General features: G+C 40.6%; 1 protein-coding gene across 1 annotated transcript in view; it reads left to right on the forward strand.

Moving 5' to 3' along the window:
- The window catches only part of DMGDH (dimethylglycine dehydrogenase), a 65,892-nt gene extending 46,061 nt beyond the window's left edge, over nt 1–19,831 (forward strand). The window contains exons 15-16 of the mRNA XM_082724782.1: nt 11,414–11,548; nt 19,117–19,831. Of these exons, the coding sequence (XP_082580908.1) occupies nt 11,414–11,548; nt 19,117–19,332 (351 nt within the window). The 3' untranslated portion in view covers nt 19,333–19,831. The remainder of the gene's footprint in view (nt 1–11,413; nt 11,549–19,116) is intronic.
- The last annotated feature ends 3,208 nt before the right edge of the window (nt 19,832–23,039 follow it).

Here is a 23,039-nt window from a genome sequence, read left to right on the forward strand (position 1 = left end):
TCTCCTCCACCCCCAATTTCTTTCTTTTTCTCATTTACCGTATCATAGGCTTCTAACCAGTAGAAATGGAATAAAGTGATGATAACTGATGTGGGAAACAAAGGCAAAAGAAATACTATTAAATTTCCTTACCACCCATGACCCATTGACAAGTGCTTGAAACAGGCAGAGTGGCCTCTCTCTAGGGACACAGCTGCCTCAAAGTTAATTTTTTGCTAAGGGCAAAAGGGCAATCTTAGCCTCCTTCAGGACCCTGTAAGTCTACTTTAACATAAAAATTCCTTTGGAAGCTTCCTTTATCTCTACCCACCAAGATACATGTTGGCAATCATCCCCAAGCATATGACCCACTGATACACATCTGAAGAGTCTTATGACTGAGGGTTTTTGTTTTTTGTTTTTTTAGATTTGATTTATTCATTTGACAGAGAGAGAAGAGCACAAGGAGGGGGAGTGGCAGGTAGAGGCAGAGGGAGAAACAGGCTCCCAGATGAACAAGGAGCTTGATTCAGGGCTCAATCCCAGGACCCCGGGATCATGACCTGAGAGAAAGGCAGACGCCTAACACACAGAGCCACCCGGGACCCCTTATGACTGACTTTTTACTAAACAGTGATAAATGACCTTTTCCCAACAATAGCTTGCCTCTTCAAGGTCCTGGAAACCTTGCTTCCAAAATCCCTCAGAGACTTAGGCTATCCCTAACCCCCTCCCAACTTGAAAGTAAGTAATGGGCCACTCCTCATGACCCCAGTGCACTCTTTTTGCCCATGGATCCTGTCCCTGTGCTTTCATAAAACCACCTTTTTGCACCAAAGACGTCTCAAGAATTCTTTCCTGGACATTGGCTTTGAACCTATGAATCTTCTCATAGGTTCATAGGTTTGAACTTATGAATCTTTGAATCTTTTCCTCCATCAATAACCACAAGATAGAAGACAGTGTTCATAGAAAATACAGGGTTTCTCTTTGAGGAAAAAATTATTTAAAGCATAACTAGTAAACAAAACAAAACAAAAAAGAGGCAAAGCATCACCAGGCTTACTACATTCTATCTATTCAATAAGTGTTAACATTATTAAAACATCAAAGTGAAAATAAATCATTGTTCACAAACAAGTTAGAAAGGGATGTCTCATGCATGGTATTAAGTACGTACCTCTAGGGAAATTTTTTGCTTGTTTTTGTTTTTGTTTTTGTTTGTTTTTAAAGATTTTACTTATTTGACAGAGAGCACAAGCAGGGAGTGGCAGGCAGAGGGAGAGGGAGAAGCAGGCTCCCTGCAGAGCAGGGGAAGCCCGATGTGAGACTTGATACCCAGACTCCGGGATCATGACCTGAGCCAAAGGCAGTGGCTTAAACAACTGAGCCACCCAGGCGCCCCTTGGGGAATTTTTAGGTATCATAGTAACAGGCAGAAAATTTTCAGGGACTCTCCATCTTGGCTGTATGTTAGAATCATTTGGTGTATGTCTTTTTAATCATATAATGCTTAAAAAATCTGAGCTTCATGCTGCAACCCAGATCAATTTAAAAGTCTCTTGAGGTAACGATTCAAGCTTCAGTGTTTTTTATTGGGTTGTGTTTTTAATTCCCCAGGTGATTTTAAAGAAGGTTGAGAGTGATTGTGTTAGACTGATGCTTTTCAAAGGGCCGTATATTACCATCATGGAGAACTTCTTAAAAATGGCTCTACCTTCAGTGGTTCTCAAGTGTGATTCACAGACTGGCAGCACCTGTGTTACCTAGGGATTTGTTAGAAATGCAGGTTCTTGAGTACCATCCCCAAATCAGAAACTCTGGGGTTGGGGCCCAATAACCTGTTTTGAGAAGCCCTCCAAGTGGTTCTGATGCCCTTGAGATGCCTTCTCAACCTTGAGTAAAGGTTGAGAACACTGACCTACCCCAAACGAGTTGGATTAACTCTGGGGGTAGGGTCTGGGTTTCTTGGTTTTATTACACAACAGAGATTGACAAGCACTCTCTTAGGTCTTTAGCCTTATGCCTGCTATGCTCCTGTCAATAAGAAGGAGAACGGAAAGACAAGTGGATTGGTGAGGAAGGGGCTATAGAATCTGTAGAGAATTGGAAGTTAGTCAATCTGTGACCTACTCTGGCTAGGGTGCGGGTGATATATTCTGCCCCTGGGGCACCTGGGTGGCTCAGTAGGTTAAGCCTCTGCCTTCAGCTCAGGTCATGATCTCAGGGTCCTGGGATCAAGCCCCACATCAGACTCTCTGCTCAGCAGGGAGCCTGCTTCCCCGCTGCCCTCCACTGCCTGTCTCTGCATACTTGTGATCTCTCTCTCTCTGTCAAAAAAATACACACACACACAGACACACACACACACACACATATATTCTGCCCCAAATCTATTTAGTTCTCTTTTCTTGTGCATGTGTGGTTTTGTTTTGTTTTGTTTTGTTTTTTTAATTGGGCAGTAAATGAATTTGTTGTTGTTGTTGTTATTGTTGTTTAAAGATTTTATTTATTTATTTGACAGGCAGAGATTACAGTAGGCAGAAAGGCAGGGAGAGAGAGAGAGGGAGGAGGCAGGCTTCCTGCCAAGCAGAGAGCCTGATGTGGGGCTTGGATCCCAGGTCCCTGAGATCATGACCTGAGCTGAAGGCAGAGGCTTAACCCACTGAGCCACCCAGGTGCCCCTAAATGAATGTTTTTTTTAAAAAGTCACCAAATTCTAGCTGTGTGGCCTTGGGAAAGCCACTTAATTTCATTTTGCTCCTGAGACTGCTAAGTCTAAAAACCTATGAAGTACCACCTAGAAGAGTAGTTGAAGACCCCCGTACAGTATTCATATGAATTGTGACATTTCAATTAAGCCATCCTTATTCTCCTACCCATTTCCATAGCTAAATGATAAAGGAAAAACCAAAGGAAAGAAAAAAGGAAGTAAAACCTAGGCTGAGAGGGAGTTTATCATTCATGAAACATGTCAGAGTATATTAAGCAAACAGCCATTGAATCAGCATCCTCATATACATCCAACTTCTGGTAGGAAATAATATTCTGTTTCCATCCTAAAAGCTTAAATGTGCTGTTCAGCTGTCTGCTTTAAAATCTGCAAGTCTATGGAAACCCACATCTAGGAATAAATTGAAGTAAATTCTTTAGGTTGCTTTTATTATATTTCAATTATTTTTTTATTTTAACAGCTTAACTAAAAGTGCAATAAATGGATGTATTGAAAGAGCACCACTTACTAAGTTTTAATACAAGTACACACGTGTGAAACCCTGACCATGATGAGGGTGGTGAACCCATCCTTCATCCCGAGAAGTTGGTTCAGGCCTTTTTGCAGTCCCTCCCTCCTAACCCTCCCTACACCCCACCTACTCCCCAAGGAACTTTTTGTCACAACACACCACTTTGCATTTTCTAGAGTCTTTTATTTTTTTTTTTAAGTTTTATTTATTTATTTATTTGTCAGAGAGAGAGAGAAAGCACACAAACAGGCAGAGTGGCAGACAGGCGAAGGAGGAGAGGGAAGCAGGCTCCTTGCCGAGTAAGGAGCCTGATGCAGGACTCAATCCCAGGACTCTGGGATCATGACCTGAGCCGAAGGCAGCGGCTTAACCAACTGCGCCACCCAGGCATCCCGCATTTTCTAGAGTCTTATATAAATGGAATTCTACAATATATACTTCCTTCCTTCTTTCTTTCTTTCACTCGGCACAATTGGTTTGAGACTCATCTGTGGTATTTTATGTATGAATAATTCCTTTTAATACTAAGTAGGTTTCCAGTGTGTGCATACAGCACAATTTCTTCTTTCACTTGGCACAAATATAAAGTTGTTAAATATAAAGCTGTCCCTATGTGTTGAGGACTATTTCTGGACTCTTTCATTAGATTATAGGTTTTTCTTGTTTCCAGCAACATATTTGTATTGATTACTGTAGCTGGAATCAGGTTTTGATAGCCTTGTAATTGTGTTCTTTTTAGGTTGTTTTTGTTATCTGAGATCCTTTGAATTTCCACGAATTTTAGAATCAGCTTGTCAGTTTATAAAAAAAAAATCCTGGAATTGCTTTGCATCTGTAGGTCAATTCAAGTCTTTCAACTCGCGAACAAGATCTCTCTCTCCATTTACTTCAGTAATTTTTAATTTCAAAAATATTTTGTAGTTTACAGATGTTGCATGTCATTTTATAGGTTGATCCTTAAGTATTTCATATTGGTAACTCTTTATATGGTAATTTTAATTTTCAACTTACTGCGAGTATAAAGAAAACAATTGGATTTTGTATATTGATCTTGTACTTTGCAACTTCACTAAACTCAATAGTGGTTCTAGTACTTCTTTGTATTTTTTGTAGATCCCATTATATATGCATTTTTAAAGATTTTATTTATTTGTTTGACAGAGAGATCACAATTCGGCAGAGAGGCAGGCAGAGAAAGGGGGAAAGAAGGCTCCCTGCTGAGCAGAGAGCCTGATGTGGGGCTCTATCCCAGGACCCTGAGATCATGACCTGAGCCAAAGACAGAGGCTTAACCCACTGAGCCACCCAGGCGCCTGATCCCATTATATTTTCTACATGGATAGTCATGTTGTATACAAATAGTTTTTCTTTGTCTTTGCTAATTGATGCCCTTTTTATTTCTTGTGTTATCTCACTGACTAGTACTTCTGGTTGAACTTTGAACTGTTAAATAGAATTGTTATTGTTCCTGGTCTTTGGTAGAAAGGCTTGAGTCTTTCATTATTTTTTGTTTGTTTGTTAAATATTATTTATTTATTTATTTGACAGAGAGATCACAAGTAGGCAGAGAGGCAGGCAGAGAGAGAGGAAGAGAAACAGGCTCCCTGCCAAGCAGAGGGCCCGATGTAGGGCTCGATCCCAAGACCCTGGGATCATGACCTGAGCTGAAGGCAGAGGCTTTAACCCACTGAGCCACCCAGGTGCCCAATGCTCAATTTTTATTTCACTTTGTTCTCACTGCTTTCCTTCCCTATTCCATGTTTATTTATTTATTTAAAAAAATTTTTTTGTAAGCAAGCTCTATACCTAGCGTGGGTCTGGAACCCATGACCCCAAGATTAAGAGTCACATGCTTTTAGTTAAGAGGGTCGCTTTTCTAGTTACATTAAGGACTTTTTTTTTTTTTTTTTTTTAAAGAATGCTTAAGGGCCTCTGAGTGGCTCAGTGGGTTAAGCCTCTGCCTTTGGCCCAGGTCATGATCCCAGGGTCCTGGGATTGAGCCCCACATTGGGCTCTCTGCTCAGCAGGGAGCCTGCTTCCTCCTCTCTCTCTGCCTACTTGTGACCTCTGTCTGTCAAATAAATAAAATCTTTAAAAAGAAATAAAAAGAATGCTTAACTGCTGAGTAATTTTGGTTAGAAAATGGAGATGAATTGTTCCTTGTACATTGCCGAGAACAGAGAATGAACACTCTGTAGGTGGTAGTATTGTTTTCCAGCCAACGATAACAGAATTAAGTTGCTATGCTAATAATCTAACATTTTGCTAATAAAGAGATATTGAAATTGTGGTCATTATGAACATATGTGGAATGTTACTAAGCTCTGCAGAGTGGAAAACGAATGGAGAGTTGAGAAGCCTGGGTTCCAGGTTTGGTGCTGAACTCACTTCATCACCCCAGGCAAGACCATTGAGCTTCCTGCCTGCTTAAAAGCTGTGATTCTAATGACGTAAAGATGAAATGAATGTTAGTTTGCTGTATCTTGATGGGGTGATGGGTCACTTGATTCACCCCCTGAATGAATGAACCCATGTATGGCTTTATCAGTGTGAATGTGGGATAAGCATGGATGTACCTGTTGTTCATCAACTGACTAAAGAAAGTTAAGATTTACATAGACTGCAGCTTAGTAATGGCCACATGCTTTACAGAAGCATTCCTATCAGGCCTGTTTTTAAATCATGAGCCCTGAAACCCATTTAAAATAAGAAATGTTTTAGGGTGCCTGGTTGGCTCGGTCAGTTAAGCATCTGACTCTTGATTTGGGCTCAGATCATGATCTCATGGTTGTTAGATCATGGTTGTTAGATCAGAGCCCCATGTCAGGCTCTGCACTCAGTGGGGAGTCTGCTTGAAATTCTATCTTCATTCTTCCTCTGCCACTACCCCCCACCCCACAGGCTCACTCTCTCTCTAAAATAAATCTTAGGAAAAAATGAAAAATAAGAAATGTTTCAGTAAAGTATTACAGGAACAAGCTCTCCCCATACCTGTTTGTCAGCACAGGAGCGTGATTCTCCCACTCGTGCTATACCTGGTTTCTAAGGGGAGCCTTGTTGGAATCCAGAATGTTCCATTGATTGTCTTATTTATTCTTTGGAAACTTCTGGTATTTAGGTCAAAAGGATTTTGGACAATTAAATGAAACTGATAATTTCCTTTAATTTACTGGTAGGTTTTGATTCCAAATATATGGTATAGAAAAGGTTCTGAACTAAGTTTTCCTGGTCTGTGGAAACCCACTAAACGACTCTCCATATCAGAACCTTCTTACCACTACTCCTGTTAAATTCATGGGAAACTCTCCATGGGCCTAAGAATCGCAACCACAAATATACTGGTTTAATTTGTTTCATTTCCCTGTGCTTTGGGGTAATAGGAGTACCTTTTTCTCCTCAAGATTTCTCTGTTTATTTAAAAAGCGAGGGAGAAGGAGGGAGGGGAAGAGGAGGGGCAGAGAGAGAGGGAGAATCCCAAGCAGACCCCCACAATGAGCAGGGAGCCCAACATGGGGTTCGACCCCACAACGCCGAGATCACGACCTGAGCTGAAGCCAAGAGTTGGAGACTCAACCAACTGAGCCAACCAGGTGCCCCATGAGTGCTTTTAATAGAGCCAATAAGCTGAGTAATTATATTTCATGTAAAATCTTAATTTATCATCTTTATGGATATTATATTTAGAATATATTACAGATGGCTATTTTAGTGGCTCTTACTGCTTTTATAAAATCAATAAATTAAAAACCTGAGCCAAGACTATTTTTGAGCTATAGTCTCAGTGCCCCAGAAATGTATGTTTCTCAAATATATTAACAGCTATTTATACAGTTAATTTGACAGTGACTCATTAAATATATTTCCGTTCTCAGGTCGTCCTGATAGCACCAATTTTAATCACAGCACTTAACTTCAGACATATTTTTTTCTCTTGTTCATAATTAAAAGCTATGTAATAGAGTAAAATCTACAGTCTTGGAAGAAAAACCAAGTAAAGGAGAATGAAATGGCATTGCCCCACTTCAAGTCTTTCCAGATCAGGTGCAAGGTTAGCTTGGGAAGAGAGAATGGTCTCCAGGGGCAGCTGGGATGTTTTAAGTATATGTTCCTTACTTTTAATTATATTTAAAGTGTGTTTTTGTTCATGTCTGAGGGCAATATTGCTGACCAGATGACTTTCTAATTCAGGGATATGCAGAGCTAGATGTCAGATTTCATCAATAGTCACCTTCAGAATGTTTTCAAATCTTCTTTCGTAGTATAAAAGTACTGTGCAGTGAACATCATTCCCTCAGCAGAATGTCTGGCACACAGCAGGTACCTAATAGATTGTAAATAGTACTTAATATTTATTTTCCCTGAATTTATTAATTGTTCTCTTCTAAAGGAAGTTCTCTGAGGTCCTCCCCCACTTTTCCTATTTCTTGTGATTCACTGACCTTAGACTTGGGTTAAATTGTGCTTTTGGCAAAGGTGGAGTTAGCTGTCTCTCCCTTCTAGCATATCTGGTTCCTCTCACTCCACCGCACATGCCCAGGTAGCTCTTGTCTAGCATCCCAAAGGGACCCATTTCTTTTCTTTCTTTCTTTTTTTTTTTTAATAAGGTGAAAAAACTTAGATTTAGCTAGCTGGACTCAGTTTAGATGATCCCAATTTTGTTGGCAACTTCCAAAGCATCATAGTCAGGAGCCAGTTGAACATATGCCTTCTTTTCTCCATCAGACCTGATCAAGATGTTGACCTTGGTCACATCAGTGACCTAGAACTTCTTCACAGCCTGTTTAATCTGGCGCTTGTTGTTCTAGACATCTTCAGTGAACACAAGTGTGTTGTCTTCTGTTTTCTTCATGGCTAACTCATGGGCAGGGGGAATTTGATGATGTCATTGTGGTCAAGCTTGTTCCTCTGGAGGAATCTATATCTTTTTTTTTTTTTTTAAGATGTGTTTATTTATTAGAGAGCAAGTGACCAAGTGTGCATGTATGGTGAGGGGAGGGGCAAAGAGAGAGGGAGAGAGAAAGAGAATCCCAGACTGACTCTGAGAAGAGCATGGAATTCAACATGGTGTTTGATCTCATGACCCCAAGATCATGACCCGAGCCAAAGTCAAGAGTTGGACACTCAACCAACTGTGCCATCCGGTGCCCCATGAAGGGACCCATTTCTGAAAGCTTTGGTTGTGGCCAACTTTTGACACAGGTGTAGCAGACATTGGCCTAAGTGGTTTAGGACTGGGCATATTGTGATGTGGAGGGAAGGAGTCACATCTCCTTAGGGGCCTCCTAGATGCTTATGCATAGAACATAGTCTATTTATCTCCCAATGCCTCCTGCTTAACAAGTTTCTGAATACAGCAGGGATATAACAACAGTCGAGTAAATAACTGAAAAAAAATTCTCTAATAGGGACTCAGGAAGACCTAAAACCTTCAAGATCTGAATGACTCTGTAACAGGAAAGATCCCATTACAGGAGATAAGGAAACTACTTAGGATCTCCTGGAACTCCACAAATCACAGAAACTAGCCCTCTGGCCACTCAGTATTGTTGTAAAATGCTTTTCCACACAAAGAGTGAGAATTTTTTTTTTCATTTTTCATTGATTCCTGGGTAGAAAAGAATTCTAAAGAGCTCCACTTGTCACCATTTATCCACAATAGCAAGTTGTCTTTTAAAAAGATAGCAAAAATTTGTTATTCTTGAAGTTCTTTCTGTATTTAGAAGCGTTTTTACTATAATGCATTTTGGTTTTGTTATTAGAACTGGTTCCAAACTCAGTTGGCTGCTTGCCAATGGAAAGTCAACACTGGAGAGAGGAGAGGTGGTGGGAAAGGAAGGTGCCTGCTTTATTCAGGAAGCTGGCAACCTGAGAAGATGGCGGACTAATATCCCAAAGACCATCTTCCCTGTCTAGGGGAAGGCTGAGGGTTTAAAGGGGGAATGTAGATGGGGGTGAGTGGCTACCCGCATGGGAAGCTGGTACCCAGGAGGTTAGTTGTACATTGACATGACCCCGAACAGACTTGTTGGCCTCAGTGGCAGCTGTTGATGGATGTGGTCGGGCCTTATCTTCTGGAGAAGTTTGGTCCTTCCCTTCTCAAGGCCAGTGGTCTTCAGATCTCAAGAAAGTAGTTAATTTGGCTACAGACTAAGGGACTTAAGTCGGCAAGCACGGACCATAAGCTTGAAGCCAGTTGACCTTTGAGACCTGTTGGAATGCTGTTACAGTTCGTTACCTCTGTTATCATGAATTTTTCTTAGATATGAATTCAAATGAATCAGGCTTTTTCTGTGGGTTGGTGGTTTTGTTTTTTTCCCCAGAAGTCCTGTCTTAAATACATCATATCCAGCTCTCTTTGAATTTTTATCTGGCTTCATTCAACCTTATAGTTGGTTCTCGCCATCTGGATTACCCTGGGGGAGGTCATCGGACTTTGATTTTGCAATAATTTTAACCTTGGTCAATGGAAACTTTCAGTTTCCTGTGAAGGTCAGCAATTTAAAGTAGCAATATCTATAGAAATCATATTTCATTGTGGGCTTTGCCTAGAAGGTCTGAACCATAAAAGAGTGAACAGGGAGGTGTCAGGCAGAGGGTATGTGAGGCCCCCTCCTACCCTTTCACTGAGAGGTTAAGGGCACTTACTGCGCCCAACCCAAAATGTTTTGTGTGCAGAAAGAGCTGTATAAACCCTAAATGTTGGTGACAGAGGACATTTTTGGCATGAGATACTGTTTCCTTTCTTCTTCCGCCAATGGGGATATTAAAGTTATTTCCTTTCTTCTTTCAGGAGAACTCTTGAGAATTTTCCCCCTCACATTGTAACCTCTAATTAAATCTCCTTCATAGAGATGTGATTTGTACCTCACAGATCCCCCATTCCCTGGGTAAGATCAGAGAGGCTTGTTTGGCTTCCTTATGGAGAAGCGTTAGCCTACGCCCCTCTGGGGGGTCAGCCTTCCCTCCTTCCACTCTGACTGCTCTTGGCCTCTGACTACTTTCTCACACTTACCCCATGCCCCTGGCGTGCTGGTTAGGTAGAACTGCTCCTTCATTAGCAAAGTGTCTCCATGAGGAGTCCTCACTCAACTGTTTGTTGTAGGTGTCTGACTAATAAATGTAGAAGTCCTGAAGTTTGCAGGAGGCCTGCTTTTTTTTTTTTAAACACATAAGCATGGACTCAAGGTTATCCCTAGAGCAATGTCACTCTCACTTGTGTTGCATTCGCAGTAACCCTGAGTGTGCCCAGGGGGAACATGTGAGGAATAGGAACGTCATCCATCAAGTGTTGGCTAGAAGGAGGAAAAGCAAGGTTGATAAGTGTAGTGTTAGAGAATAAGCTCTTTGATCAAAGTGTCCACATGTAACTTTGTAACCCACACAGGGCCTAGCATGATGTCTCACACACAGTAGGGCAATCAGTACACTCTTGAATGAACTGAGTGAAGTGCAACAGTAGACACATTTCTTGGACCGCTATTCTGAAGAAGGAAAAAAAAAATGTACAACATTCAGGAGTGTTTTGACATCACATTTCAAAAACACAAATTTCCTCCTTTTTTTTTTTTCCTTAATTTTTTAAAATTTATTTATTTATTTATTTTAAAATTATTTTTATTAACATATAATGTATTATCTGCCCCAGGGGTCTGTGAATCATCAGGCTTACACATTTCACAGCACTCACCATAGCACATACCCTCCCCAATGTCTATCACCCAACCACACTCTCCCTACCCCTCTCCCTGCCGGCAACTCTGTTTGTTTTGTGAGATTAAGAGTCTCTTATGGATGAATTTCCTTCTTGAAAAAGGCTTACTGTGGGTAGAAATTGAGTGGTTCTTTGCTCACTCCCATCCAGTAATGCTGTCCAGAGCCATTAGATCCAAGGGTCGCCTTCATAATCCACCATCGCCATATCATGCCTTATGTTTTTCTGCCTAGGTGGTTCTGGTAAAATTGTTATCACAAGTGATTACCCTTAAGTCTAACCTATTCTGAAGGCGAATGTGGCTGATACTGTCATTTGAGGACTAAGAAATATTTGTCTAGACGTTTGATCCAATCTGTATTTTTATTTGATGTGTAATTGGCGAGAAAATCGCAAAGGCAAATTTAAATGCTTGCATCTCTAACCTTGTCACAGTGTCTGAGCACTCATTCATCATCATTATCTTGGATTCCTGCAGCCAGCAGACTTCATAGGAAAGCAAGCACTGAAACAGATTAAAGCCAAGGGGCTGAAACGGAGACTGGTCTGCCTCACCTTGGCAACGGACGATGTTGATCCGGAGGGAAATGAAAGCATCTGGTATGATGGCAAGGTGAGTGCTGAGTGGCCAGGGGCCACTGCAGTTTTTCACACCAGAAACCCTCCTTGCCTCTGTTTCCTTTTAGAGTTTTGTTGCTTTTTTGTTGTTGTTTTTTGTGGGGTTTTTGTGTATGTTTTTTTGGGGGGGGGGTTGTTATTTATTTGTCTATTGGTTGGGTAACACACTTTGATTTCTGAGCTGACATTCAAGAAATAGAAGTCTGTTAACTGAAAGAAAAACAAAAGGCTCATTTTCAAAAACATCAACTTCTCTCTGCTTTGATTAAAGAAAATAAAACAAAGCACTTAAAATACAACGGACAAGGAGGAAGGTATAATTGAGAGGCTCTAATGATCTACTTGCTCCCCAAGTCCATATCTGTGAATGCAAGAGATGGATTTTATTTAAAAAAAAATGTTGGCATTCTGGATTAGCTTCTCTGGGGTCTTGGAGAAGGAAGTAATTCTAACCTTAGCACATTTGCAGGGGGAAAAAGTACCAAATGAAAATCTCCATGACAACAGAGGGTAGAGCCCTAGAAAGTAAAGTGAAAGGTAGGAACCAGTTAGCTCTTCAGAAAGAGTAAATGTGGGCGCCTGGGTGGCTCGGTGGGTTAAGCCACTGCCTTCGGCTCAGGTCATGATCTCAGGGTCCTGGGATGGAGTCCCGCATCGGGCTCTCTGCTCAGCAGGGAGCCTGCTTCCTTCTCTCTCTCTCTGCCTGCCTCTCAGTGTACTTGTAATTTCTCTCTGTCAAATAAATAAATAAAATCTTAAAAAAAAAAAAAAAGAAAGAAAGAGTAAATGTGCCTTCCTGTTTGGGAATGTTATTTTATTCTATCTGTTGGTATTCAGTAAGACCAGATAATTTTCCAGTAGAACTTGATATCTTTGACTTTTTGCAACTCTTTGTAAGGCCACGTTTGTTTTATGATTTTGCTGTGTTTTGGCTGGGGTGATCAGGCAGGCGGGGTACTCTCCCCTTAGACCAGGGGATGAGCACTTGGTCACTGAGGCTCATCAGAACAGCTGTTCCATATTGACCAAGGTCTGCTTGACCAATACCCAAAGACTCAGAGATCTGGCTCCATGGGTTTTTTCTCATGCATGGCAGCCTCCTTGATCCTTGTTTTCATTTCCCTTTTCTCTTCAGTGACAAAAAGAGCACCAGAGTGGGAGAAAGCCAGTGGCATCCAATCTCAGTCTTTGGATTATTAAAGAATTTGTCACATGGGCTGAGGCATGGATTGTTTGATGTACAACAAACATCTACACAGTTTCTACTATGTGCTGGATATTTTTTATGTACTCACTTATCTTTAGAACACCCTTCCCAGATAGGTATGGTCACCCCATCTTAGAGATGAGGCTTTGGGGCTCAGAGAAGTGAAGTAACTTGCTTGAGGTTACACCGCTAGTTATTGACAGAACTGATTTCTGACCCGGGTATAGTTAGACTTTGCATTCCTTGTCCTTCCTTCTAAGCCATGGTGAATACTCTGATTTGCTCTCCTCTCTGTCTCTGCTCATATCTCACTGAATTCTCTTCAGCACTTGATCAGAGCGCCACAGTTGTCCTACATCCCAAAAGCAGGGGATGTTGTTAGACCCTTTGAAGCCAGCAGACTCTTTTCAGATTTCAAACTGTTTCTTTTTTTTTTTAATATATTTATTTATTTGACAGAGAGAGGGATCACAAGTAGGCAGAGAGAGGGCCCGATGTGGGGCTTGATCCCAGGACCCTGAGATGATGACCTGAGCTGAAGGCAGAGGCTTAACCCACTGAACCACCCAGGTGCCCTCAAACTGTTTCTTAAACACCTTACCCTTAATTGTGCTGAGTTCGTTCTCTTTGAGCCTCTTACCTCATTGTCTCCTCCACCTTTCTGTTCTAAATTTCCGGTTCAGACCTCTTTTCATAATAAGCTTTTCCTCATACTTCACTTTTGCCCAGGATTGCCACTGATAATCACCTCTGCCATTAACTAGCTACTTCGTTTGACCTGATCTTAGCCTCTCTGGGCCTCCATTTTCTCATGTCTTAGATTCTTCGTGCCTCTAATTAATTTTTTCCCTAGTCATCAAATTTCCCCCCACTTCTTCTTTCTTCTGTTTCTTGTTTTTTCACTCTGGTCTTTGCCAGCTTTCTAATACAGTCCACACCAACCCCTGCACAGACTTTCTGTTTTGGCCGTGGAATGACAGATGATGCTGTTCTGTTCCTTTTTTTTTTTTTTTTTTTTTTTTTAAGAGAGAGAGTGAGTGAGTGTAAATGAGTGTGTGCAAGCCAAGGGACAGAGGGGCAGCAGGATCAGATGGAAAGAGAATTCCTAAGCAGACTTCCACTGAGTGTGGAGCCTGACACAGGGCTCAATCTTGAGACCCCGAGTCACAACCTGAGCTGAAATCAAGAGTCTGACACTTAACCGCCTGAGCCTCCCAGGCACCCCTATGCTGTCATGTTCTGTGTGCGACCACACAACACCACCCTGATGAACACAGTATAAACCTGACACCCACATTCAAGTTAAAAAGGCTGGAAACTTGTATTTTAAACATACACAATATTACACATCAACTATAGCTCAAAGCTGGGAAGGGTTGAGCTGAAAACCCGAGTTCCATTATTGAATTTCATCTCCTTTTCTGTATCAGTGTGCTGTTTCCCTGATGTATCGTTCATCTTTCCTCCTATATGCCATCTGCTTATGGAGCTGTTAATCCAGTTGTAGTTGCCTTTTTTTAAAGATTTTATTTATTTATTTGTCAGAGAGAGAGCACAAGCAGGCAGAGCAGCAAGCAGAGGCAGAGAGAGAAGCAGGCTCCCCACTGAGCAAGGAGCCTGATGTGGAACTCAATCCCAGGACCCTGGGATCATGACCTGAGCCAAAGGCAGCGGCTTAATCAACTGAGCCACCCAGGTGCCCCTGTAGTTGCCTTTACAAATAGCCCTTGAATTTCCTGATACCTGCTTGTCTGCTCTTTGATATTCAGTAGGGTCGTCTTCTCACCATGCCAACGAATCTTCTGGATCCTCTTTATACTCTGGAAACATAGGAAATACTCTTTTCTCTATTTCCTGACTTTGTGGGGACTTGTACTACCTTTGGTATTTGGTATTCTATTCTTGCAAATATTTTACTGCCAGGGATAAGGTGCAAACTTACAAGGTAAAAATTTGTTATTCAACAAATGCTAGGCACCAGAGATACAGCAGTGAACAAAACAGACAAGCTTCTGGGCCTCCATAGATCTGACATTCCAGGGCAGAGAGAGCTAGATGGTGAACATACTCACTAAATGGCACATCCGGGGTGCTGAGTGCCCGGAGGAAAAGGAGAGTCCTGCTGAGAGATGGGTGGTGATGCCGGGAGGGATTATGATTTTAAATAAGGCTTAATTTTTAAAAATTGAGGCATTAGTGTGGGTATGAAAAGGCTTCTGTTATAAAAGCAGGTTTGTTAGGAAGTTTTCTTTCTTTCTTTTCTTTACAAGATTTTATTTATTTGAGAGAGAGAGAGACAGCATGAGCAGAAGGGGCAGAGGGAGAGGGAGAGAGAGAATCTCAAGCAGACTCCATGCTGAGCCTGACCCCACGACCTTGACTGAGTGGAAATCAAGAGTCAGATGCTTAACTGACTGTACCACTCAGATGCCCCATTGGGGAGTTATAAAGAAGGTGTTTTCTATAAACGATGTAGGCAACTAATGTAGGTAATTTCACTAATCTTAGCAACTGGTTAAAGCAATTGCCTCTTCAGCAACTACAGACTTGTATAGAAATGAGATTCTTTATGCATTAGGATGAATGTTGTCCTTCCGAGTAAGTAATCCTGGTTTTTTTTTTCTTCCCAATTATGTTGCCATTACTAAATATTTTTCTGAAAATGGTTAGAAGAGTCCATTTGTAAGGCATCCAAAAGAATTAGTCTTGTCACTCATTTTTGTGAGTGACAATTTTTTTCATTTCATTTTGTTCATGCAATTTTTTTATTAAAAAATTTTTAAAGATTTTATTCTTAAGTAATCTCTGCACTCAGCAAGGAGCTTGAACTTACAACCCCCAGATCAAGAGTTGCATGTTCTGGGGCGCCTGGGTGACTCAGTGGGTTAAAGTCTCTGTCCTTGGTTCAAGCCATGATCCCAGGGTCCTGAGATGGAGCCCCAAGTCAGGCTCTCTGCTCAGCAGGAAACCTGCTTTCCCCTCTCTCTGCCTGCCTCTCTGCCTACTTGTGATCTCTGTCAAATAAATAAATAAAATCTTAAAAAAAAAAAAAAAAGAGTTGCATGTTCTACCCACTGAGCCAGCCAGGCACCCCAGTCACAGGTTCACTTTGACAAGAATCTTGACTATAGCTGTATGTACTTTGTTCATCAAGCTTGACTAAAAATATTTTATAGTTATTAAAAAAAAGGCATTTTGTAGATATGAAGTTTGGAGAGTTGAAAAAGTGGTCTTTTATATTATTTAAAAACAAAAGCACATAGGGACACACAGAGAAATAGAATGCATCCTCCGACTTAAATTACAGTCTCTCCTTCAAAGGCCGTCTACCCTGTTAGCTCCCCTAAGTCAGAAGGGTCTTGAGTTTTCACAGAAAGGAATGAGAAAAGGCTAAACCTGAATGAGGACTGCTTCTTTGGTAAAAGGAAAGCCAGTGTTTAGCAAAGAATATGAAAACCTGCTAGGCAGAGGGTGGGTACAGGTTGTTTTTGTGATTCACAGAGCAAAAAGGAAGAATGGATTTAATTGAATCTGGAAGATTTTAAGGTAGAATGAAATAAAATTGTTGCTAGGGAAAACCTTCCCTTAGAAATTTAGATAAAAAGGAAAGGCTGGACGTCTAAAATACTAGGCTAAGGTAGAATGAAATAAAATTGTTGCTAGGGAAAACTTTCCCTTAGAAATTTAGATAAAAAGGAAAGGCTGGACTTCTAAAATACTAGGCTACTCAGCATTGGATTAGAGAGAAATTAAAGGAAACATGAAAGTAATCTAGGGCAAAGCAACACATTCAATAAATACATTAAAAATAGCACTTGTGGGCGCCTGGGTAGCTCAGTGGGTTGAAGCCTCTGCCTTCGGCTCGGGTCATGGTCCCCAGGTCCTGGGATTGAGCCCCGCATCGGTCTCTCTGCTCAGCAGGGAGCCTGCTTCCTCCTCTCTTTCTGCCTGCCTCTCTGCCTACCTGTGATCTCTTTCTGGGTCAAATAAATAAATAAAATCTTTAAAAAAAATAGCACTTGTACAATAAATATGCTATTTCTTTACATTACTCATGCAGTGATAACTGTAAGATGAATCACTGCTGGGATTTTAAGAGATGGGAAGGCCTGGGGAAGTGGTTCACACAATCTCTGAAAAGGGATGGAAGGTTTTTTGACCCAGTGAGTTAGGGGATTTAGCCAAGAGCCTTGCTTTGGCCTCTTCTTGTTTTCTTAAGATACTTGCCGAAGCAAATCCGGTTACCTCTCCAGGATTCTAAACACAGACCTCAGGTTTACAGACTGGGGAGTGAAACCAAGGTTACCAAGAAAGTCTTCCAAAAGCTGTGATTAAAACTCCAACCTTCCTGACCCAAATCCCTGCCTTATATTACTCACAATGATTTAAAGGAAAAAAAAAATCATTTTAGGGGCACCTGAACCACTCAGTTCGTTGAGTGTCTGCCTTCGGTTCAGGTCATGAACTTGGAGTCCCAGGATTGAGCTGGGTGTGGGGCTCCCTGCTCAGCAGGGAGTCTTGCTTCTCCTTCTGCCCCTCCCCCTGCTAGTGCTGATGTGCACAGACACTTGCTCTTTCTCTTTCTCAAATAAAATCTTAAAGAGAAAAGGAAAAACCATTTTAAAGCATATGCATTCTCTCAGCAGTACCTCAGCAGTTAATAATTTGCCAGAGAAGCTTTTACTAATGAATACATTTATTTTCTTTAAAATCCACCAATTCTCCCCATAATAAGCTCAGAAATGATATGGAGAGCTTCTGATTTGGGGTTTCAGTGAGATAATTACAGACTAGGGCTATAGAGCCAGGAGTCTGTATTTAACGTCATAAATGTGTCGGCATCTAAGAGATGAGAAATGCTGTAATAAGACTGTTGATTGTAGTGGGCTCTTTGCTGAGGCAGCTGGAGGATCACCAGGCTGATTCCCACCCATGAATTTTTGAGCGCCAGCTACACGTGGCTTGCTATGCAAAACAGTCAGGCTGTACGGATTAGTGCAATGTTGTGTAGCCAGGAGAAGCCATTTTGAGTGGGGCTATATATCATATTTTGCTTTTGTTGTCTTCCTTTTACAATTTTTAAATGTGGTGTTTTAACCTGACATTTTCTATCACCTTTTTTCCCTTTCCTCTTTCTTCCTTTCTTTCTTTAAGTTTACTGTTTCTCTTTCATCTTTTCCTTTAGATCTCATTTTGACTTATCCTCTTATCTTTAAAACAAGCCTGAGTTTTCACCTTTGTTTTCACCTCCTAGGTTTTTTTCTTTGCTCAGTGTTTTTCCCTGGTTTGCGGTCCTCTGTGATTCCATTTCATCCTCCACAAGGCTAATTGCTCACGCCTGACTCCCTGTCTCCGCTCATCCTGGAAAGTTCCATCCCCCTTTTCTACCAGCCTCATTCCACCCAGCTTCCAAATGGAGAACAAATCCTGGCTTGATGATGTTTACTTCCTGGCTTCTCGGTTCTGTTTTCTTCTATCTCTGTGTTAATTCCTCAACAAGGCTGGAAGATTCTGAGGGTAGGAACCAAACCTCATTCATGCTCTAGAATGTCCCCCAAAATGTTTCAGACGTGGTGGGTCTAGAGAGGGTAAAGTTAACATTAAGTGCTTAGCATTACCAAGAATTGCTAAATGCTATGTACTCAAAGAATGTTCACTTTACATTAACTATCGATTTATCAGTAGTTTCATTCGGCAAGCCATTTCCTCAGTCCCAAGAGGAACAGTTGACTACATTTACATTAGGAGTTTTAGAATTGTTCTTCCCTTATGTCTTTTGCCATGCTAGTTGGATGGTGGAAGAGAATTTTTTTGAAGTTTAAAATGGAAACATTCAAGTCTTCGCCTATCATATCTCTTGGCATGAAACTGAGGAAAATAGTGCCAACTATTAAAAAAAAACTAGGTGTGGGCACCTGGGTGGCTCAGTGGGTTAAGCCGCTGCCTTCGGCTCAGGTCATGATCTCAGGGTCCTGGGATGGAGTCCTGCATCAGGCTCTCTGCTCACCAGGGAGCCTGCTTCCTCCTCTCTCTCTCTCTGCCTGCCTCTCTGCCTGCTTGTGATCTCTCTCTGTCAAATAAATAAATAAAATCTTAAAAAAAAAAACAAAACTAGGTGTGATTTAAACCTGAGAAGTTCGAGGCTGTTGATAAGTATTTTGAGAATTATTTTTCACAATTTGCAAGCCTACTCTTCTCAGAAGTCAAGTTTGCTTCCTCGTGTTAGCCCCACAGAGAATAATCCTCAAGACTTTTAGGTTGTTAGTTGAACCTATTTTTGAATGTTTAATCTGGAGGGGGGAGCACAAAGCTGTGGTCAAGGTGCTAAGTAAGGATTGCTGGGTCTTGTTTTTCAGGTGGTTGGCAACACGACATCTGGAAGCTACAGTTACAGCATCCAGAAGAGTCTGGCATTTGCCTATGTCCCTGTAGAGCTAAGTAAAGTAGGACAACAGGTGGAAGTTGAACTGTTGGGCAAAAATTACCCAGCAAGTGTCATACAGGAACCCTTGGTATTGACAGAACCAACCAGAAACCGGCTTCAGAAGAAAGGTGGAAAGGACAAAATTTGAAAAAGACCTTTGGCAGGCAACTGAATTATGTTAGCTCTATGACTATGCCAAACATCATAACTGATTGTTGGGGGAATACAAGAAACCAAGAATTCATTTCAAAATCTTCAAAATCTAGATTTATGATCTCAATAAAATCTTTCTCAATTTTTTCCTCAGCAAGAGAGAATAATGGATTAGTGATTTATGTTGTTCTTTCAAATGAAAACATTTGAAATGAGTGTTTTTTCATTAACCTATGCTGTTTGTAAAACTCAACAAAACATTTAAGTGTCCGCTAATATACAATCACTCTTATAATTGAATTAGAGGATGTTGTATAATTTTGGGAATATATGCTTATGGTTCTTGTACCTGAAAACAAATTGTTTTACGTAAAAGCAAAAGCGGTACTCTGCATGGATTTGTTTCATTGGGAAACAGTGGTTGAACAAGGGATAGTTTTAATTTTTTATTGTATATCTACAATGAAAATAGTAAAATTTAATATTGATACATACATTTTTATTCAATTCTCAGAAATACTTATTTTCTTAATGAATTCCCTGCAAACAGTATTATGGGACATCATTATTGTCCTTTCAAAGGTTGTTTTAGAAGAGTAATTGCAAAAAAGAACAGTCTTCCAAAGGAAGCAGTGCTTGTAGACCTTCTGAAATGAAGCTGAAACATAGATTGTGCCAGGAGAACACAGTTTGAATACTGAACACCTCTCTTTGGGAAAGAATTAATGAAAGTTGACATCACATGTACCCTTCTGAATATCCTTTCACAAAGCATTTGACAAAGCAGGTCAAACAAGAGCTTAAGAGCTGACAGGATTGCCCTTAGCACTGTGTACAGCAAGAAAAAGGATGTATTTAGAAATAATTCTCTGATAAATTTTTCAAAATTGAATTTAGTTGACTGAAAAAATCAAATTTTTTTTGTAAAAGGTGATTTATCACTTATAATTTGTTATATAAATATTTGTTAAACATTTACGGAATCTTCCCTAGATATAAAAGTTGAATGTAAAACATAAAATGTATTCTAACTACAGAATTTTAAAATTTCTCATAAGTTTTACCAAGATGCCAAGTATACCTTTAAAATGTTTGATCAAAGCAATCATATATTAGAACTCCAATATGCCATTCATTTCTCATTAGTATAGCTTTTTGTATGAGAAAAGAGGGAAATCTTGGTAACAAAATTTAATAATCTTGATAATTTCCTATTGTCAAGAATATTATCTTGGTGCAGTCACTATGGAAAATAGTATGAAAGTTCCTCAAAGAAGTAAAAAGAGAATTGTCATTTGATCCAGCAATTCTATTTCTGGGTATTTATCTGAAAACAAACAAACAAACAAACCACGAATTCACAAATCTTGCCGTTTGTGATAATGTGAGCGGAACTAGAGGGCCTTCTACTAGGTGAAATTAGAGAAAGACAAATATCATATGATTTCACTTATATGTGCAGAATCTAAGAAACAAAATGAACAGACATTACAAAACTCAGATACAGAACACAAATTGGCAGTTGCCAAAGTGGAGGGTTGTTGGTAGGTGGCAGAATGGATGAAGGGGGTCAGAAGGTACAAACTTCTGGCTATAAATACGCTTTGGGGATATACTATGTATCATGGTGAATATAGTTAATATAGTACAGAATATTTCAAAGTTGCTAAGAGAATAAATCTTAAGAGTTCTCATCATAAGAAAAAAATGTAACTTTGTATCGTGATGGGTGATAACTAGACTAGTGGGATCATTTCACAGTGTATATGAATATCAAATCTTTATTTGTACACCTGAAACTAATGTTAAATTTTAGTTAGACCCAATTTAAAAAAAAACAACCCTCCATATCCATGATCTCAGTTCTGGTGTTAGGTGCTGTTTAAAGCCTTTGCCTGGGAAATCCCACTTCTTATTCTCTGCCTCTATGTAGTCCTTTAACCATTAAGATACCTACTTACCGTCTCTGGATTCCTTTTCTGCACCATAGACACTCCAAGTTTTTTGGCGCAGGAATCAATAACGAAAGGACAACATTGCATTCACGCCTTCCAGTTAATATAGCAGTAATACAGATCAATAAAGACCCTAGAACATTTAGATGAATATTAAAGAAGTCCTTCCCATAGTGTAAAAGACATGTGCTTCCTAATTTCCCTAAGAAGTTGTGCCCATTCCTCCTTTCATGGTTGGTTGGTGCTGTTAAGTCACCCTGGCATCCCGGGCCCTCCCAGTTGGTGCACCTGGCCTGGCTGCAAGGCTTGGCCTCAGCCAATGCATCGGCTGACCAGTGACCTACGAGACCACATAGCCAGACTTTCCATGGGAAGTCACATTGTGAAACATCGGAAAATAAACTGATGAGCCCTGAAAGCTGAAGCTGAGAAGATGAAGTAAAGGTGTAAGAGAAGTTTTGGTATAGCAAGAACACTTGACAAGGGGAGAGGCCCCAAGAGAAAGACCAGTTTCTGAAGCTTTCAGTTCCCAATGGCTTATCCGCTGGCTGTTAAGTCAACACCTCGACCCAAAAGAGCCTCCTTAAAACCGTTAGCTGCTGGAGGGTGGCCCAGGCCCCGAGAGAGGCCTCACAGGAACAGGCCCAGGATCAGGGTCAGCCATGAAGAGCAAACAACCAGCACGCTTGAAAGTACTTTTTACTGATATGCAGAAGCCCGTGTCTACGGCTTAGGAAAGAATGTTCTCGAGAATGTGATAGTGAATGATGGGTGCTTTCTTCCCTTGAGCTAGGAAAGCTTCTTAGAACTGCAAAACCACTGTCTAGTCAGCACAGTACCAGAACATGGATGGATGTTGTTAGGTTGCTGGTGTTCACCGTTAATCTATGTTTTTCTCCTTTTCTACTGATGGAGAAGCTGGCAGAGAAACCCATATTTAAGTATGCCATATGGCCCATTAAATAACAGATTCTGGAATATTACTGAGAGGACTTTGTGCATGTTTGAACTGCACAAAAAGGTTGACATTAGAAGGAAACAAAGCATCTGGGAGAGGAAGAAAGTTTCAGCTGTACAAATAGCATCCTTTAGCCCAAGTCTCATAAAAGCCAAGAGCCCAAAATCAAATCAAACTCTTCTCCTAATGAACTGACAAATGAAATGTAAGTAGAAATGATCAGACCTTATTTGTCTGCCATTAATGAATCTCCAGAATAGTTCAGTTTATAGAAGCTACTTTATGAATTGTAAAAGGCAAACACATGACAATTATATTTTCTCCAGGTATACACTTTGGAAATATTCGCATGCTATGAAACATAGGAGTAGGTGGTTAAAAAAAAAAAAAAAAAAGGTCTTTCACCAGCCAAGAACAGACTACACGATCATCTGCTAAAGCCTTTCTTGTATTCAAAGTTCTCTGGGTAATTGCTTTCCTCACTGAAATATTTGTTAGTCTACAGGTGTTCATTGAGTATTTCCAACAGGCCAAGCACTGGAAAAGCAGTGAACAGACATGGTCCCTGCCTTTGTGGAATTTATAGACCAGAGAGGTCAAGCATTGAAGGGAAAAAACAGGTGTGTATTTCGTTACAAACTGAGGTGTCACGAAAGCCAAGGGGAGAAAACATTTTGAGAAGAGGAAGGCCTACTGCGTCCAAAGGTAAGATTAAAGGCTGAGAAGTGCCTCTGAGGTTAGACTACAGTGTCATTGGTGCTGCTGGCATGAGATTTTTCTGGGGGACTG

This window comes from Mustela nivalis (genome assembly GCF_964662115.1).
Source record: "Mustela nivalis genome assembly, chromosome: 3".
In the NCBI taxonomy this organism is placed as follows: domain Eukaryota; kingdom Metazoa; phylum Chordata; class Mammalia; order Carnivora; family Mustelidae; genus Mustela; species Mustela nivalis.